Source organism: Rhineura floridana, chromosome 3 (genome assembly GCF_030035675.1).
Source record: "Rhineura floridana isolate rRhiFlo1 chromosome 3, rRhiFlo1.hap2, whole genome shotgun sequence".
Taxonomy (NCBI): Eukaryota; Metazoa; Chordata; class Lepidosauria; order Squamata; family Rhineuridae; genus Rhineura; species Rhineura floridana.
In genome coordinates, this window is record NC_084482.1 from 231,950,240 (window position 1) to 231,966,891 (window position 16,652).

Consider the following 16,652-nt stretch of genomic DNA (forward strand, 5'->3'; position numbering starts at 1 on the left):
AACTCTACATGTATTTACTCTTAAGCCTTTGGCCGTAATGTCTTAATAAAGACTCTTAACATGATCTAATGCTCTGAAGAAGTTTCTTGCTCAACTTAACTCCAACGTTCTTGTTTTATTGAGTTAATCCCATTCATTATTTTCTGAAACATGTCTAGAAATAAAGTCCCTTCTTGTACATCCATGATCTTCTTAATTGTCATTCTTAAAGCCAAAGGAACAAAACTCCTTCAATTTTCAATGTCCCAAGCAAAGAGCAGCTTATTTCTTTATCCAGTTACAAAGGAGTTAATCTTTCCAACCAACTAACGTCACACGCTAGACAGCCCTTATCTCTTATATGCCCGGAAGTGCAAGAATAGCTTTAGTTCACAGCGTCCAAATAACTAGTAACAGAGAGAATGAGCAGATTCATAAAAAAAAAAAGTAGATCAGGAAAAATAGTCCCAGCCATATATTACACAAAAGTCTTATAAATCAAAAAGATTTCTTATCTCTTCCAATCAGAAATCTCTCATCCGTTGTAATCTTTAAAATGCTATTTTCCATGTCAGCTTTTTGCAATAAAAAAAAAAGATAAGCTATTTATATTTTCTTCCCCCTTAGTTCCGTGAATAAAAAAAGGAAAGTCTTACCTCACCTAGGTTATCTTAATTGCTGTTACTTTGACAAATCTCTTTGGATGAAAAATCTCAGGATGTTTGCCTGTTAATCCGTAAAAAAAAATGGGTCACTTCTCCAGCTGAGCTACCATAAAAATCCTCGCTCTGTCTGAGCTGCTGGAAGACAGACAATTCTGACGAATTCCAGACTCCAACAATCAAAGCAAAGCTGTGTGGGAAATCTCACGTTTCTTCCTTATCCGGAAGAAATTATCCCCAGTCAGAAAAGACCCTTCTGACTGAATTTAAAACTGGATAAGTTTCATCCAAGACGGAGCTCGTCTCAGAGGCTGCACAGGCGTAGGGATCCTCCTGGGAAGTCAACAACAACATACTTTTCAAAGCATTGATAAATCTCTTCCCTTGTACAGATCCTTTGATGCGCTTGAAGGTAGCCATTCTGATGAAAGGTCTTTCAACACTACAAGCATTTATAAGGTTTGTCGCCTGTATGAGTTTTGTGATGCAAAGAAAGGTAGCTACCCTGACTGAAGCTCTTTCCACACTCCAAGTATTGATAAGGTTTGTCCCCTGTGTGAGTTCTTTGATGCGAAGAAAGGTTGCAACTCTGACTGAAGCTCTTTCCACACTCCAAGTATTGATAAGGTTTGTCCCCTGAGTGAGTTCTTTGATGCACAGTAAGAACATAAGAACATAAGAAGAGCCTGCTGGATCAGGCCAGTGGCCCATCTAGTCCAGCATCCTGTTCTCACAGTGGCCAACTAGGTGTCTGGGGAAAGCCCGCAAGCAGGACCCGAGTGCAAGAACACTCTCCCCTCCTGAGGCTTCCGGCAACTGGTTTTCAGAAGCATGCTGCCTCTGACTAGGGTGGCAGAGCACAGCCATCATGGCTAGTAGCCATTGATAGCCCTGTCCTCCATGAATTTGTCTAATCTTCTTTTAAAGCCATCCAAGCTGGTGGCCATTACTGCATCTTGTGGGAGCAAATTCCATAGTTTAACTATGCGCTGAGTAAAGAAGTACTTCCTTTTGTCTGTCCTGAATCTTCCAACATTCAGCTTCTTTGAATGTCCACGAGTTCTAGTATTATGAGAGAGGGAGAAGAACTTTTCTCTATCCACTTTCTCAATGCCATGCATAATTTTATACACTTCTATCATGTCTCCTCTGACCCGCCTTTTCTCTAAACTAAAAAGCCCCAAATGCTGCAACCTTTCCTCGTAAGGGAGTCGCTCCATCCCATGATCATTCTGGTTGCCCTCTTCTGAACCTTTTCCAACTCTATAATATCCTTTTTGAGATGAGGCGACCAGAACTGTACACAGTATTCCAAATGCGGCCGCACCATAGATTTATACAATGGCATTATGATATCGACTGTTTTATTTTCAATACCTTTCCTAATTATCGCTAGCATGGAATTTGCCTTTTTCACAGCTGCCGCACACTGGGTCGACATTTTCATCGTGATGTCCACTACAACCCCGAGGTCTCTCTCCTGGTCGGTCACCGCCAGTTCAGACCCCATGAGCGTATATGTGAAATTAAGATTTTTTGCTTCAATATGCATAATTTTACACTTGTTTATATTGAATTGCATTTGCCATTTTTCTGCCCATTCACTCAGTTTGGAGAGGTCTTTTTGGAGCTCTTCGCAATCCCTTTTTGTTTTAACAACCCTGAACAATTTAGTGTCATCAGCAAACTTGGCCACTTCACTGCTCACTCCTAATTCTAGGTCATTAATGAACAAGTTGAAAATTACAGTTCCCAATACCGATCCTTGAGGGACTCCACTTTCTACAGCCCTCCATTGGGAGAACTATCCGTTTATTCCTACTCTCTGCTTTCTGCTTCTAAACTAATTTCTTATCCACAAGAGGACCTCTCCTCTTATTCCATGACTGCTAAGCTTCCTCAGAAGTCTTTGGTGAGGTACCTTGTCAAACGCTTTTTGAAAGTCTAAGTACACTATGTCCACTGGATCACTCTCAAAGAATTCTAATAGGTTACTGAGACAGGACTTTCCCTTGCAGAAACCATGCTGGCTCTGCTTCAGCAAAGCTTGTTCTTCTATGTGCTTAGTTAATCTAGCTTTAATCATACTTTCTACCAGTTTTCCAGGGACAGAAGTTAAGCTAACTGGCCTGTAATTTCCGGGATCCCCTCTGGATCCCTTTTTGAAGATTGGCGTTACATTTGCCACTTTCCAGTCCTCAGGCACGGAGGAGGACCCAAGGGACAAGTTACATATTTTAGTTAGCAGATCAGCAATTTCACATTTGAGTTCTTTGAGAACTCTCGGTTGGATGCCATCCGGGCCCGGTGATTTTTCAGTTTTTATATTGTATATTTTTATATTGTAAGGTTGCAACTCTGACTGAAGCTCTTTCCACACTTCAAGCATTTATAAGGTTTGTCCCCTGAGTGAGTTCTTTGATGCACAGTAAGGTTGCAGCTCTGGCTGAAGCTCTTTCCACACTCGAAGGATTTATAAGGTTTGTCTCCTGTGTGAGTTCTTTGATGCGAAGTAACGTGGCCACTCTGACTGAAGCTCTTTCCACACTCCAAGCATTTATAAGGTTTGTCTCCTGTGTGAGTTCTTTTATGACTACTAAAGGCACTACTGTCACTGAAGCTCTTTCCACACTCCAAGCATTCATAAGGTTTGTCCCCTGTGTGAATTCTTTGATGCAAAATAAGGTGGCTACTCTGACTGAAGCTCTTTCCACACTCCAAGCATTTATAAGGTTTGTCTCCTGTGTGAGTTCTTTGATGCACAGTCAGGGTGCTACTCTGACTGAAGCACTTTCCACACTCGAAGCATTGATAAGGTTTGTCCCCTGTGTGAATTCTTTGATGCGAAGTAAGGTGGCTACTGTCACTGAAGCTCTTTCCACACTTGAAGCATTGATAAGGTTTGTCTCCTGTGTGAGTTCTTTTATGTTTACTAAAGACACTACTGTCACTGAAGCTGTTTCCACACTCAAAGCATCCATAAGGTTTGTTCCCTGTGTGTGTTCTTTTATGTTTACTAAAGGCACTACTGTCACTGAAGCTCTTTCCACACTCCAAGCATTCATAAGGTTTGTCCCCTGTGTGAGTTCTTTGATGCAAAATAAGGTGGCTACTCTGACTGAAGCTCTTTCCACACTCGAAGCATTCATAAGGTTTGTCCCCTGTGTGAGTTCTTTTATGTTTACTAAAGGCACTACTGTCACTGAAGCTCTTGCCACACTCGAAGCATGTATAAGGTTTGTCTCCTGTGTGACATCTCTGATGCCTAGTAAGGTGGCCACTCCGACTGAAGCTCTTTCCACACTCAAAGCATTGATAAGGTTTGTCTCCTGTGTGACATCTCTGATGCCTAGTAAGGTGGCTACTCCGACTGAAGCTCTTTCCACACTCCAAGCATTGATAAGGTTTGTCCCCTGTGTGAGTCTGTCGCTCCTCTTGTCTCTTTGCTCCATCTTGACTCCTCAGTTTCTGCTCCTGCATCTGCTCCTCAGCTTTTTCCAGTGATACTTCAGATGGTTCTCCCTCAGCCTTGACTCCCCAGATGTATCCTGATGGAATGAAAAGGAAAGGAGATAAAATGATGTGGAGAAATCCTGTGAATGTATTATGATTTGTACTTTGAAAACATATTTCTGGGAGCTCTGTTGATATCAGAGGTTAACTGTCAAAGCTCGAGGCCTTGTACAGAGTTAGTTTAGCAGTAGGTGCTTGGTAACAGGTTGTGAAAAGAGTCACAGAGAAACAATTATAACAAAGATCTGCTCAGTTGTTCCTCCATTTAAGGTGGACAACCCAGTACTTATCAACAGCTGGAATTTACAAACCTAGGATGGATCCTGTCTGACAGGAACATGGACATTTCCACTGCTGAGAAGCAACTCGCATCCCCTCCCTCCCTCCCAAAAAGATTAACCCCCTGTTACCTGCACCACAAGACAGTGCTGGAAGATGAGGGCCCCAGGACAGATGGCACTCTGTGAGCTACTGAGGAAGAACAAAGGACAAGTACGAGTAGTGCTGTGACTAATGACGCAGCTGGGTCAAAGCCGAATGGAAGCCCAGAGAGTGATGCGCACAGATGCGAAAGGAGAGTCCAGAGTTGCACGACGCACACAACAGGAACATGGAATGTGAGAAGCATGAACCAGGGAAAGTTAGAAATTGTCAAGCAAGAAATAGAACGCATTAACATTACAACAGTTGGCGTAAGTGAATTAAAATGGATGGGAATGGGACATTTTCGGGCAACTACACAATATTTTAAGCAGGAAACTAGAAATTAAGAAGAAATAGGGTTGCTGTATAGTGAGAAGCAATTAGGAAGTATAATGCAAGGTCTGAGGGAGTGATATCAATGAGATTTAATGGGAAACTTATCAACATAACCATCCTCTCAGTCTATGCTCCAATGGCAAACACAGAAGAAGAGGAAATTGAGAGATTTTATGCAGAAGTACAGGAAGAAATTAATGGGAAATTAAAGATGTCAGGGTGACAGATTCATTCATGGAGGAACTGTATAATGAAAAACCAGCAATTTTGGAATGTGAGGTGAAAGCTGCTCTTAAAATACTTGGAAGAAATAATCACCAGAAACAGATGGCATACCAATAGAGTTGCTACAAGGTACTGAGACTGAATCTCTCCAAATTTTGACAGAACTTTGTCAACAAATACGGTCCACAGACTGGAAGTGTTTTATACATAACAACTCCAAAGAAAGGGGATCCCAGGGAATGCAATAATTGTAAAACTATTGCCTTAATATGCCATGCAAATAAAGTAAAGCCTCTTACCATATATGGAGCGAGAAGTGCCAGATGTCCAAGCTGGATTTAGAAAGGGAAGAGGCACCAGAGATCATATCACAAACATACGTTGGATAATGGAACGGACCAAGGATTTCAGAAGAAAATCACCCTGTGCTTTATAGATTACAGCAAAGCCTTTGACTGTGTAGATCATGAAAAACTATGGAATGCTTTAAAAGCAATGAGGGTGCCACAGCATCTGATTGTCCTGATGCACAACCTATACTCTGGACGAGAGGCTACTGTAAGGACAGAATATGGAGAAACCAATGGGTTCCCCATCGGAAAAGGTGTAAGACAGGGGTGTATTTTATCACCCTATTTATTTAATCTATACGCAGAACATATCATACGGAAAGCAGGATTGGACCAAGAAGAAGGAGGTGTGAAAATTGGAGGGAGAAATATCAATAACTTAAGATATGCAGATGATACCATACTACTAGCAGAAACCAGTAATGATTTGAAACGAATGCTGATGAAAGTTAAAGAGGAAAGCACAAAAGCAGGACTACAGCTGAACGTCAAGAAGACTAAAGTAATGACAACAGCAGATTTATGTAACTTTACAGTGGACAATGAGGACATTGAACTTGTCAAGGATTATCAATACCTCGGCACAGTCATTAACCAAAAGGGAGACAACAGTCAAGAAATCAGAAGAAGGCTAAGACTGGGGAGGGCAGCTGTGAGAGAACTAGAAAAGGTCCTCAAGTGCAAAGATGTATCACTGAACACTAAAGTCAGGATCATTCAGACCATAGTATTTCCGATCTCTGTGTATGGATGTGAAAGTTGGACAGTGAAAAGAAAAATCAACTCATTTGAAATGTGGTGTTGGAGTAGAGCTTATCGGGTACAGGGTTCAGAGACAACCAATGAACACACACTGGAAAATAGAAATTAACTTTAGTAAAGAATAAAAGAGGTGCACAGCTACAGCAGCAGAATAGTTCCTTAATATCAGCACCCAACAGAAAATCAAGAAAGCCATCTAGCCTAGTCTGTCCTTACACACAGGTAGACAGTTGCACACACCCCTCTCCTCAGAAGGAGGAACAGGCAGGAGAGTTGATGCAAAATGGAAGCTCAGCAGGCAGCATCAAGTAGGCAGGATGGGACCCAGGAGAGGAACGAAAGCCACGGTTTGAGTCTCATACTTATGGCAAGCTGCCCAGCAACAGCCCAGATCCAATTAACCAATCATAAATCTCCTGGCCAAATGGGACATCCTCCCTAAAACTTCAAGGGCTTTACGACCTTGATGGAGCCCGGCTTCTACGGATAAGGGGGTGTTAGGATGGGCCTCTGATTACCCACAGCTGGGAAATAAAACTGCCAAGTCAGAGCACCCTAGCTAGGGAGCCTGCTCCACGAGCTAGAGGGAGCCCCAGCTAACGAAGTGTCAAGGCCCCAGCTGACAAAGCGTCAAGGCGAGTTAAGCAGCAGAGCGAAAAGAGGGTAAGTAGCTCCCATTTATTCCATTATTTAAATTGAAGTAAAACAGCTCAGAGAAATAACTAATAAGGGCAGCCCAAGGTCACCCTGAGCTAGGAGCCAAATCCTGAAAGAACCTCTATCTTAGGAGACAGATCCTAGGAGAAGGAAGCGTATAGAAAGCTAGTTTTCAACACCACCCTAGCAGGAAAGCTTCAGGGGACACTGTAAACAAGGCTAAATTCCAGTCGGAGAGAAGGGGGAAAAGGAAACTCCACCGATACATACAGGGAGAGAGTCAGCTCAGTCCTTGCTAAAAAAGGCAGCTTCAGCCTTCCTGAAACACAACCACAAGCTCTGTTTCCCTAGGTTAAAGAAAGGTCAGGCTGTTCTAGGTGGGAAAACAACAAACACAAAAGACTTGCCTGGAAGGCGCAGCCCCTTGCTGAGATTAAAAGCAGCCAAAAGCTTAAACAGCCCCGCCCCTCGCTCAGGAAGGAAGCCTGAGAGAATACTAAAGAGTTAAGCCCTAGCTGATAGCCATCAGCCTCAAGTAACACATCATTGGCTGGCAGCAGTAGCTGGGAGGAACCAGCCACACATATAAAGTCAGAGCACCCTAGCGAGGGAGCCTGCTCCACGAGCTAGAGGGAGCCCCAGCTGACAAAGCGTCAAGGCGAGTTAAGCAGCAGAGCGAGTTCGGCAGCAGGGCAAGGAGGCCAGGGCCCCCCACTCTGCCCGTCTGTTCCCTGACCTCAACTAAACCGCAGTCTCCAACCCATTGACGTAATAAACCTTAAACAAAACTATGCAGGTAAGAAGCCAGCAGGGGTGTGGGGGCTTTCCAGTGTTTTGCACCGCCTGCAGCATGTACGACTATCTGCCTGTTGGACAGAAGTCGTGGGTATGCTCTCGGTGCAATGAGCTCCTGGCTCTCCGGGAACGACTTCATTTCCTTGAGGCCAAGGTGGCGGACCTGGAAAAGCTGAGAGAGGCAGAGAGGTGTGTGGAGGAGGCCTTCAGGGAAGTTATAGCTGTGTCCCACTCCAACGATGATAGCTCTCCTGCTATCATGGAGAACGATGGTCTTGGGGAAGGAGAGCATCCAGCTGAGGAAGAGGGAAACGATCCCTTAGAAGGGACCCATTCCTTGGGGGATGAGCAGCTATCCTCTCGTGCCGAGGATATATCTCCAGGGAATGGAGGGATCCTTGTAGTGGGTGATTCGATCATTAGGAACATAGACAGTGGGGTGTGTGATGGGCGTGTAGACCGCAAGGTGTTTTGCCTGCCTGGTGCGAAGGTTGCGGATATCGCCCGTCGTTTAGATAGTTTGGTAGACAGTGCTGGGAAGGAGTCAGTGGTCGTGGTGCACGTTGGCACCAACGACATGGGGAAATGCAGCCGTGAGGTCCTGGAAGCAAAATTTAGGTTGCTAGGTAGGATGCTGAAAGCCAGGACCTCCAAGGTGGCTTTCTCTGAAATGCTACTGGTTCCACGCGCAGGACCAGCCAGACAGGCCCAGCTTCGCAGTCTCAATGCATGGATGAGACGATGGTGTTGGGTGGAAGGGTTTGGATTTGTTAGGCACTGGGGAACATTTTGGGACAAGCCGGGCCTGTACAAAAGGGACGGGCTCCACTTGAACCAGAATGGAACCAGACTGCTGGCACTTAAAATTAAAAAGGTGGCAGAGCAGCTTTTAAACTGACTGAGGGGGGAAACCCGACAGGAGCTGAGAAAGGTCCGGTTCGGAATAAACCTCCCCCCTGGGATAAAAACCAAAGAAATGATGAAATTTTAAAAGGGGTAGGCCTAGAAGTAGGCATTGTGAGAGCAGGGGCACAGGATATAAATTCAGAAGAGCAAAATTACCACAGGCCTAACCACAAGTGCCAAAGACACTTGAAGAGACACACTGCTTACAAGTGCCTGTACGCTAATGCTAGGAGCCTGCGAACCAAGATGGGAGAACTGGAGTGCTTGGTCTTAGAGGAGAGCATTGATATAGTGAGCATAACGGAGACCTGGTGGAATGGAGAAAACCAGTGGGATACGGTTATCCCTGGATATCAACTATATCGGAAGGACAGGGAAGGACGTATTGGTGGCGGAGTCGCTCTATACGTGAAAGAAGGCATTGAATCCAGCAAGCTCGAAACCCCAAAAGAGGCAGACTCCTCCACAGAATCGTTGTGGGTGGTGATACCATGCCCCAGGAGGGACTTAATACTGGGAACGATCTATCGTCCCCCTGATCAAAATGCTCAGGGAGACCTTGAGATGAGATATGAAATTGAGGAAGCATCCAAACTAGGAAATGTGGTAAGATTGGGTGACTTCAACTACCCGGACATAGACTGGCTGCATATGTGTTCCAGTCATGACAAAGAAGCAAAGTTTCTAGATATGAGTATTCCCTAGACCAGTTGGTCATGGAACCGACCAGAGGGACGGCAACCCTGGACTTAATCCTCAGTGGGGACCGGGACCTGGTGCGAGATGTAAGTGTTGTTGAACCGATTGGGAGCAGTGACCACAGTGCTATTAAATTAAACATACATGTAACTGGCCAATTGCCAAGAAAATCCAACACGGTCACATTTGACTTCAAAAGAGGAAACTTCACAAAAATGAGGGGATTGGTAAAAAGAAAGCTGAAAAACAAAGTCCAGAGGGTCACATCACTCGAAAATGCTTGGAAGTTGTTTAAAAACACTCTATTAGAAGCTCAACTGGAGTGCATACCGCAGACCAGAAAAGGTACCGCCAGGGCCAAGAAGATGCCAGCATGGTTAACGAGCAAAGTCAAGGAAGCTCTTAGAGGCAAAAAGTCTTCCTTCAGAAAATAGAAGTCTTGTCCGAATGAAGAAAATAAAAAAGAACACAAACTCTGGCAAAAGAAATGCAAGAAGACAATAAGGGATGCTAAAAAAGAATTTGAGGAGCACATTGCTAAGAACATAAAAACCAACAACAAAAAATTCTATAAATACATTCAAAGCAGGAGACCATCTAGGGAGGCGATTGGACCCTTGCATGATAAGGGAGTCAAAGGTGTACTAAAGAACGATAAGGAGATTGCAGAGAAGCTAAATGAATTCTTTGCATCTGTCTTCACAGTGGAAGATATAGGGCAGATCCCTGAACCTGAACTAACATGTGCAGTAAGGGATTCTGAGGAACTGAGACAAATAGTAGTAACGAGAGAGGAAGTTCTAAGCTTAATGGACAATATAAAAACTGACAAATCACCGGGCCCGGATGGCTTCCACCCAACAGTTCTCAAAGAACTCAAATGTGAAATTGCTGATCTGCTAACTAAAATATTTAACTTGTCCCTCGGGTCCTCCTCCGTGCCTGAGGAATGGAAAGTGGCAAATGTAACGCCAATCTTCAAAAAGGGATCCAGAGGGGATCCCGGAAATTACAGGCCAGTTAGCTTAACTTCTGTCCCTGGAAAACTGGTAGAAAGTATGATTAAAGCTAGATTAACTAAGCACATAGAAGAACAAGCCTTGCTGAAGCAGAGCCACCATGGCTTCTGCAAGGGAAAGTCCTGTCTCAGTAACCTATTAGAATTCTTTGAGAGTGTCAACAAGCATATAGATAGAGGTGATCCAGTGGACATAGTGTACTCAGACTTTCAAAAAGCGTTTGACAAGGTACCTCACCAAAGACTTCTGAGGAAGCTTAGCAGTCATGGAATAAGAGGAGAGGTCCTCTTGTGGATAAGGAATTGGTTAAGAAGCAGAAAGCAGAGAGTAGGAATAAACGGATAGTTCTCCCAATGGAGGGTTGTAGAAAGTGGAGTCCCTCAAGGATCGGTATTGGGACCTGTACTTTTCAACTTGTTCATTAATGACCTAGAATTAGGAGTGAGCAGTGAAGTGGCCAAGTTTGCTGATGACACTAAATTGTTCAGGGTTGTTAAAACAAAAAGGGATTGCGAAGAGCTCCAAAAAGACCTCTCCAAACTGAGTGAATGGGCAGAAAAATGGCAAATGCAATTCAATATAAACAAGTGTAAAATTATGCATATTGGAGCAAAAAATCTGAATTTCACATATACGCTCATGGGGTCTGAACTGGCGGTGACCGACCAGGAGAGAGACCTCGGGGTTGTAGTGGACAGCACGATGAAAATGTCGACCCAGTGTGCGGCAGCTGTGAAAAAGGCAAATTCCATGCTAGCGATAATTAGGAAAGGTATTGAAAATAAAACAGTCGATAATGCCATTGTATAAATCTATGGTGCGGCCGCATTTGGAATACTGTGTACAGTTCTGGTCGCCTCATCTCAAAAAGGATATTATAGAGTTGGAAAAGGTTCAGAAGAGGGCAACCAGAATGATCAAGGGGATGGAGCGACTCCCTTACGAGGAAAGGTTGCAGCATTTGGGGCTTTTTAGTTTAGAGAAAAGGCGGGTCAGAGGAGACATGATAGAAGTGTATAAAATTATGCATGGCATTGAGAAAGTGGATAGAGAAAAGTTCTTCTCCCTCTCTCATAATACTAGAACTCGTGGACATTCAAAGAAGCTGAATGTTGGAAGATTCAGGACAGACAAAAGGAAGTACTTCTTTACTCAGCGCATAGTTAAACTATGGAATTTGCTCCCACAAGATGCAGTAATGGCCACCAGCTTGGATGGCTTTAAAAGAAGATTAGACAAATTCATGGAGGACAGGGCTATCAATGGCTACTAGCCATGATGGCTGTGCTGTGCCACCCTAGTCAGAGGCAGCATGCTTCTGAAAACCAGTTGCCGGAAGCCTCAGGAGGGGAGAGTGTTCTTGCACTCGGGTCCTGCTTGCGGGCTTCCCCCAGGCACCTGGTTGGCCACTGTGAGAACAGGATGCTGGACTAGATGGGCCACTGGCCTGATCCAGCAGGCTCTTCTTATGTTCTTATGTTCTTAACTCAGAGCTCTAATACAGAAACCAAATGTTAACCTGTTAAGATCCCACTTTAACAAATGAACCCCCACAATTCTTTGCTACACAACCATCTTGAATTCTGGGAAAAACAAAAGGGAGTAGAAAAAGAGGAAGGCCAAAGAGAAATGGATTGATTCCATAAAGGAAGCCGCAGACCTGAACTTGCAAGATCTGAACAGGGTGGTTCATGACAGATGCTGTTAGAGGTCACTGATTCAAAGGGTCACCGTAAGTTGAGAGAAGGTGAGAGAAACCCAGCAGAACCTACACCTTGCTGCTGTGGCCTCCTGCACAACTCCATCTGCAGGCTTCCTCAGGTGTCAACTGCAACTCCCTGCAAGGCCTTGGGACAGCTGAAGCCAGTTGGGGCTCACAAGGGAGAAGACAACTGCCAGAGGGTGGGGAAATGAGCTCCCCCTCATAAGAGCCACCTCTAGCCAAGGCTCCCCCCCCCCAGTGTCAGGCTTCTTTTAACATGTGCCGGGGTAGGAGTAGTCAGAGGCCTGCCATTGAGGTAATATTGGGCAGGGTATCGAAGGTGCTGTGGACTTTGAAGAAGCACAAATACAGGGCGAATGGGAGAAGTCAGGGGCCTGCCATTGTTGGGCAGGGGACGTAATAGCGGTGGGAGGCAGACTGGCCGTCCCAGGGGAAGGGATATAAGACACCTTTGTGCTTGCATCCCTTCCGGTCTCCTTTCCAACCCTCCGGACACTGGTAGCTATGCTGGGAACTCCCTGGATCTTACTGTCCTGCTGATGAATGCAAAGTCAGTGACTAAGGAAACCACTTTCATTCAGGACTTAATCCTGGATGAATGTGCTGACCTTGCCTGTATTACCGAAACCTGGCTAAATGACCAAGGCGGAGTAGACTTCTCTGCACACCAGGTTTTGTGGCACTCCAGCAGCCTAGATCCAGGGGACGGGGAGGTGGGGTCGCAATTGTCTGCAGGGAATCTATCTCCTCTGCCAGGTACCCTGTCCCTAACATTTCCAGCTGTGAGTGTATGTGCCTGGCATTGGGTCAGGGAGACAGAGTGGGGATTCTGTTGGAGTACCAGCCACCCCACTGCCCAAAAGTCTCCCTCCCTGAGCTGGTGGAGCTGGTCTTGGCGTTGCGGTTCCCCAGGTTGATGGTCCTGGACGACTTCAACATACATGTTGAGGTTAGACTCACAGGTCCAGTCAGGGCTTCATGGCTGCCAAGAAAACCATGGGGCTGTCTCTAATATCAGTGTGCAACCTTGCATCGGCAGCAATCTCAGTAAGGGGTCGGGATTGCAGTTCAAGATTGATAAGGAGATAGTCAGGAAATACCTAGTTAACCTAAATGAGTTCAAATCTCCAGGGCCTGATGAACTGCATCCCAGAGTATTGAAGGGACTTGCGGATGTACTCTCGGAACCTCTTGCCATCATCTTTGAGAAATCCTGGAGAACGGGAGAGGTGCCGGAGGATTGGAGACGGGCAAACGTCGTCCCGCTCTTTAAAAAGGGTAAAAAAGAAGATCCGGGGAATTACAGGCCGGTCAGTCTGACTTCAATACAGGGAAAGATATTAGAACGGATAATAAAAGAGTCCATTGGCAACTATCTAGATGACAATGCTGTGATTAGTAGGAGCCAGCATGGGTTTGTCAAGAAAAAATCCTGTCAACCTAATCTCATCTCTTTTTTTGATCGGGTCACTAGCTTAGTAGATGGTGGAAATGCTGTAGATGTCATCTATCTAGATTTCAGCAAAGCGTTTGACAAAGTCCCCCACGACCTTTTGATTAGCAAACTAGTCAAATGCGGACTACATGGAAATACTGTCAGGTGGATTCACAACTGGTTGGAAAACCGTACTCAAAGAGTGGTCGTCGGTGGCTCTGCTTCGGACAGGAAGGAGGTTACGAGTGGAGTGCCACAGGGTTCTGTCCTGGGGCCGATACTCTTCAACATTTTTATCAATGACTTAGATGACGGGGTGGAGGGAAGCCTTATGAAGTTTGCGGATGACACGAAACTGGGAGGGATAGCTAACACAATGGAAGACAGGAATAAAATCCAAAGGGACCTGGATAGACTAGAAAATTGGGCTGAAATTAATAAAATGACATTCAATAAAGACAAATGCAAGATTCTGCATTTAGGCCACAAAAACAAAATGCATGGGTACAGGATGGGAAATACCCGGCTTAGCAGTAGTGCGTGTGAGAAGGACCTTGGAATCGTAGTGGATCGCAAGTTGAACATGACCCAGCAGTGTGATGCTGCGGCAAAAAAGGCAAACGCAGTTTTGGGCTGCATAAACAGAGCTATAGTTTCCAGGTCGAGGGAAGTAATAGTCCCACTATATTCTGCATTAGTCAGGCCTCATCTGGAATATTGCGTTCAGTTCTGGGTGCCTCATTTTAAGAAAGATATAGACAAGTTAGAGCGGGTTCAGAAGAGGGCGACGAGCATGATAGCCGGTATGGAGAACAAGTCTTATGAGGAAAGGTTGAAGGAACTTGGCATGTTCAGTCTGGTGAAGAGAAGGCTGAGGGGTGACATGATTGCACTCTTTAAGTACCTGAAGGGCTGTCACATAGAGGAGGGTACAGATTTGTTCTCTGCTGCCCCAGAGGGTGGGACTAGGTCTAATGGTTTTAAGTTGCAGGAGCGTAGATTCAGATTGGGCATTAGAAGGAACTTCTTGACAGTAAGGGCAGTTCGGCAATGGAACCGACTGCCTAGGGAGGTGGTGGGATCCCCGTCGCTGGATGTCTTCAAGCAGAGGCTGGACAGCTATCTGCGGGAGATGCTCTAGCTGTGGATTTCCTGCTGTGAGCAGGGGGTTGGACTTGATGGCCTACAAGGCCCCTTCCAACTCTATGATTCTATCATCTGGGCCAACGCATGTGTCAGGACACACACTTGATCTTGTCTCCTGTTCAGGACAGGAAGAAGGTGATCTGAGAGTGGAGGGGTTCTTAGTGACTGTCATGGACAGATCATCACGGAACAAGGTTTAGACTTTGTCCCCCAGTAACCTTTGCAGGGGTGAAGGCCGATTAAAAGAGTCTGCCCCCAGAGACTCATGGATCCAGATGGTTTCCTGAATGTTCTGGGGAATATTTCCAGCATGGCTGGCAATACTGCCGAAGTCCTGGTCAATCTCTGGAATACGGAGGTGACCCAAGCGGTGGACATTATTGCTCCAAAGCGCCCTCTCTCACCGGGAAGGCCCATAATACACCTTGGTATACTGAAGCCTTGGGCCTGATGAAACGGCAGGGACGATGGCTAGAGCGATAATGGAGAAGAACTTAGTCCGCTTCTGATCGAACAAAGGTTAGAGCTCATTTTTGAGCCTATCATGTGGCTGTGATGGCAGCGAGGAAAGTGCACTTCTCTGCCACCATTGCGTCTGCTCAGTGTCGTCCAGTGATGCTTTTCCGGTGGTCTGGGGTCTTTGGGGCCTGGCCCTACATGAGACTAAACTTCCAAACTCCCTCAAAGCTAGCTGTACAGAAAGAATGCTATCAGTAAAGGGAGGTTAACAGCTAAACAGCTAAACGGCAGATAACAGCAAGCAGGAAAACAGATTAAGCCCCTGGCCGCCGATACTTTGTTTGAAAGCAGAAGAAACAAACGAAGTAGAGCCCAGGAAATTCCTTTATCAGAGCAAAGGGAACACCTCGTACTCCTGAAGAGTTACTTATTTATCTACCTAATAAACCTGAAATGGTATTGACAAGGAGGGCACGAAAAGTGCTTGAAGCAAGCTCACCATTTAAAGCAGCAGAAACATCTCAAAATGGTCAGGGAACAGAACAGCCGCAGCCCTCTACTATAACTCTTGTTGTTAAGGATAACAAAGAGGATGGGAGTCAGCAAAAAATAACCCAATTCTTCCAGCCAACTCTAAACATCCAAAAGGAACACTCAGAGAGGTGGATCCCCCTATGCCCAAATGAATGGTCAATAGATACTAAAAATCTAATTGAATGGGAAGATGCCTCTCCAACAACCCCTAACCTGGCGTTAGAGCAGGAGATGGCCGAACAAAAGGATCGGGAGTATGCCAAATTATCTGCTCAAGGTAATAAATCCCTCAAGGGGGACACTCCTATTGAAAAGACTGCTAATGCATTACCGTCAGTCGAAGACTATGGCAACATGACCTTCATAGAACACACAGCACAAAGACACGATCAACAGTACTTACACCCCTCAAGCCTGTCTAAGTTAAATGTCGAGTTAGGACAGATAAGAGTATTCCTTACTGAGTGTAATCGCCTATTAACAGATCTAGTGGAATTTCATTTAAAACTTCTGGCTCCTCATCAGCAAAAACCAGTAATTAGCTCAAAGAACGTTCATCTTCCCGAAGACAAAGTACTAGTTCCCAAAAAACAACTGAAAGGAAAAAAGATGAAAACAAAAATCCCACCAAAAAGAAAAAAAACAAAACATAAAAAACATAAAATCAGTGAAAGGGAACAAAATAAATTTTCAAGAGACTGGATCAGAATACATCACATATGAAAGGAAAAACAGGCAAGAGAAAGAAAGCCACTCTAACAAAGGGCAACATGGACATTCAGGAGACGAATACATCACATATGAAAGGAAAAACAGGCAGGAGAAAGAAAGCCACTCTAACAAAGGGCAACATGGACATTCAGGAGACGAATACATCACATACGAAAGGAAAATCAGGCAGGAGAAAGAAAGCCACTCTAACAAAGGGCAACATGGACATTCAGGAGACGAATACATCACATATGAAAGGAAAAACAGGCAAGAGAAAGAAAGCCACTCTAACAAAGGGCAACATGGACATTCAGGAGA

At 45.0% G+C, this 16,652-nt stretch overlaps 1 protein-coding gene across 1 annotated transcript in view; it reads right to left on the reverse strand.

The window, feature by feature from the left end:
- Positions 1-1,782: 1,782 nt before the first annotated feature.
- The window catches only part of LOC133381939 (zinc finger protein 135-like), a 33,135-nt gene continuing 18,265 nt past the window's right edge, over positions 1,783-16,652 (reverse strand). The window contains exon 5 of the mRNA XM_061621551.1: positions 1,783-4,189. Within this exon, the coding sequence (XP_061477535.1) occupies positions 2,979-4,189 (1,211 nt within the window). The 3' untranslated portion in view covers positions 1,783-2,978. The remainder of the gene's footprint in view (positions 4,190-16,652) is intronic.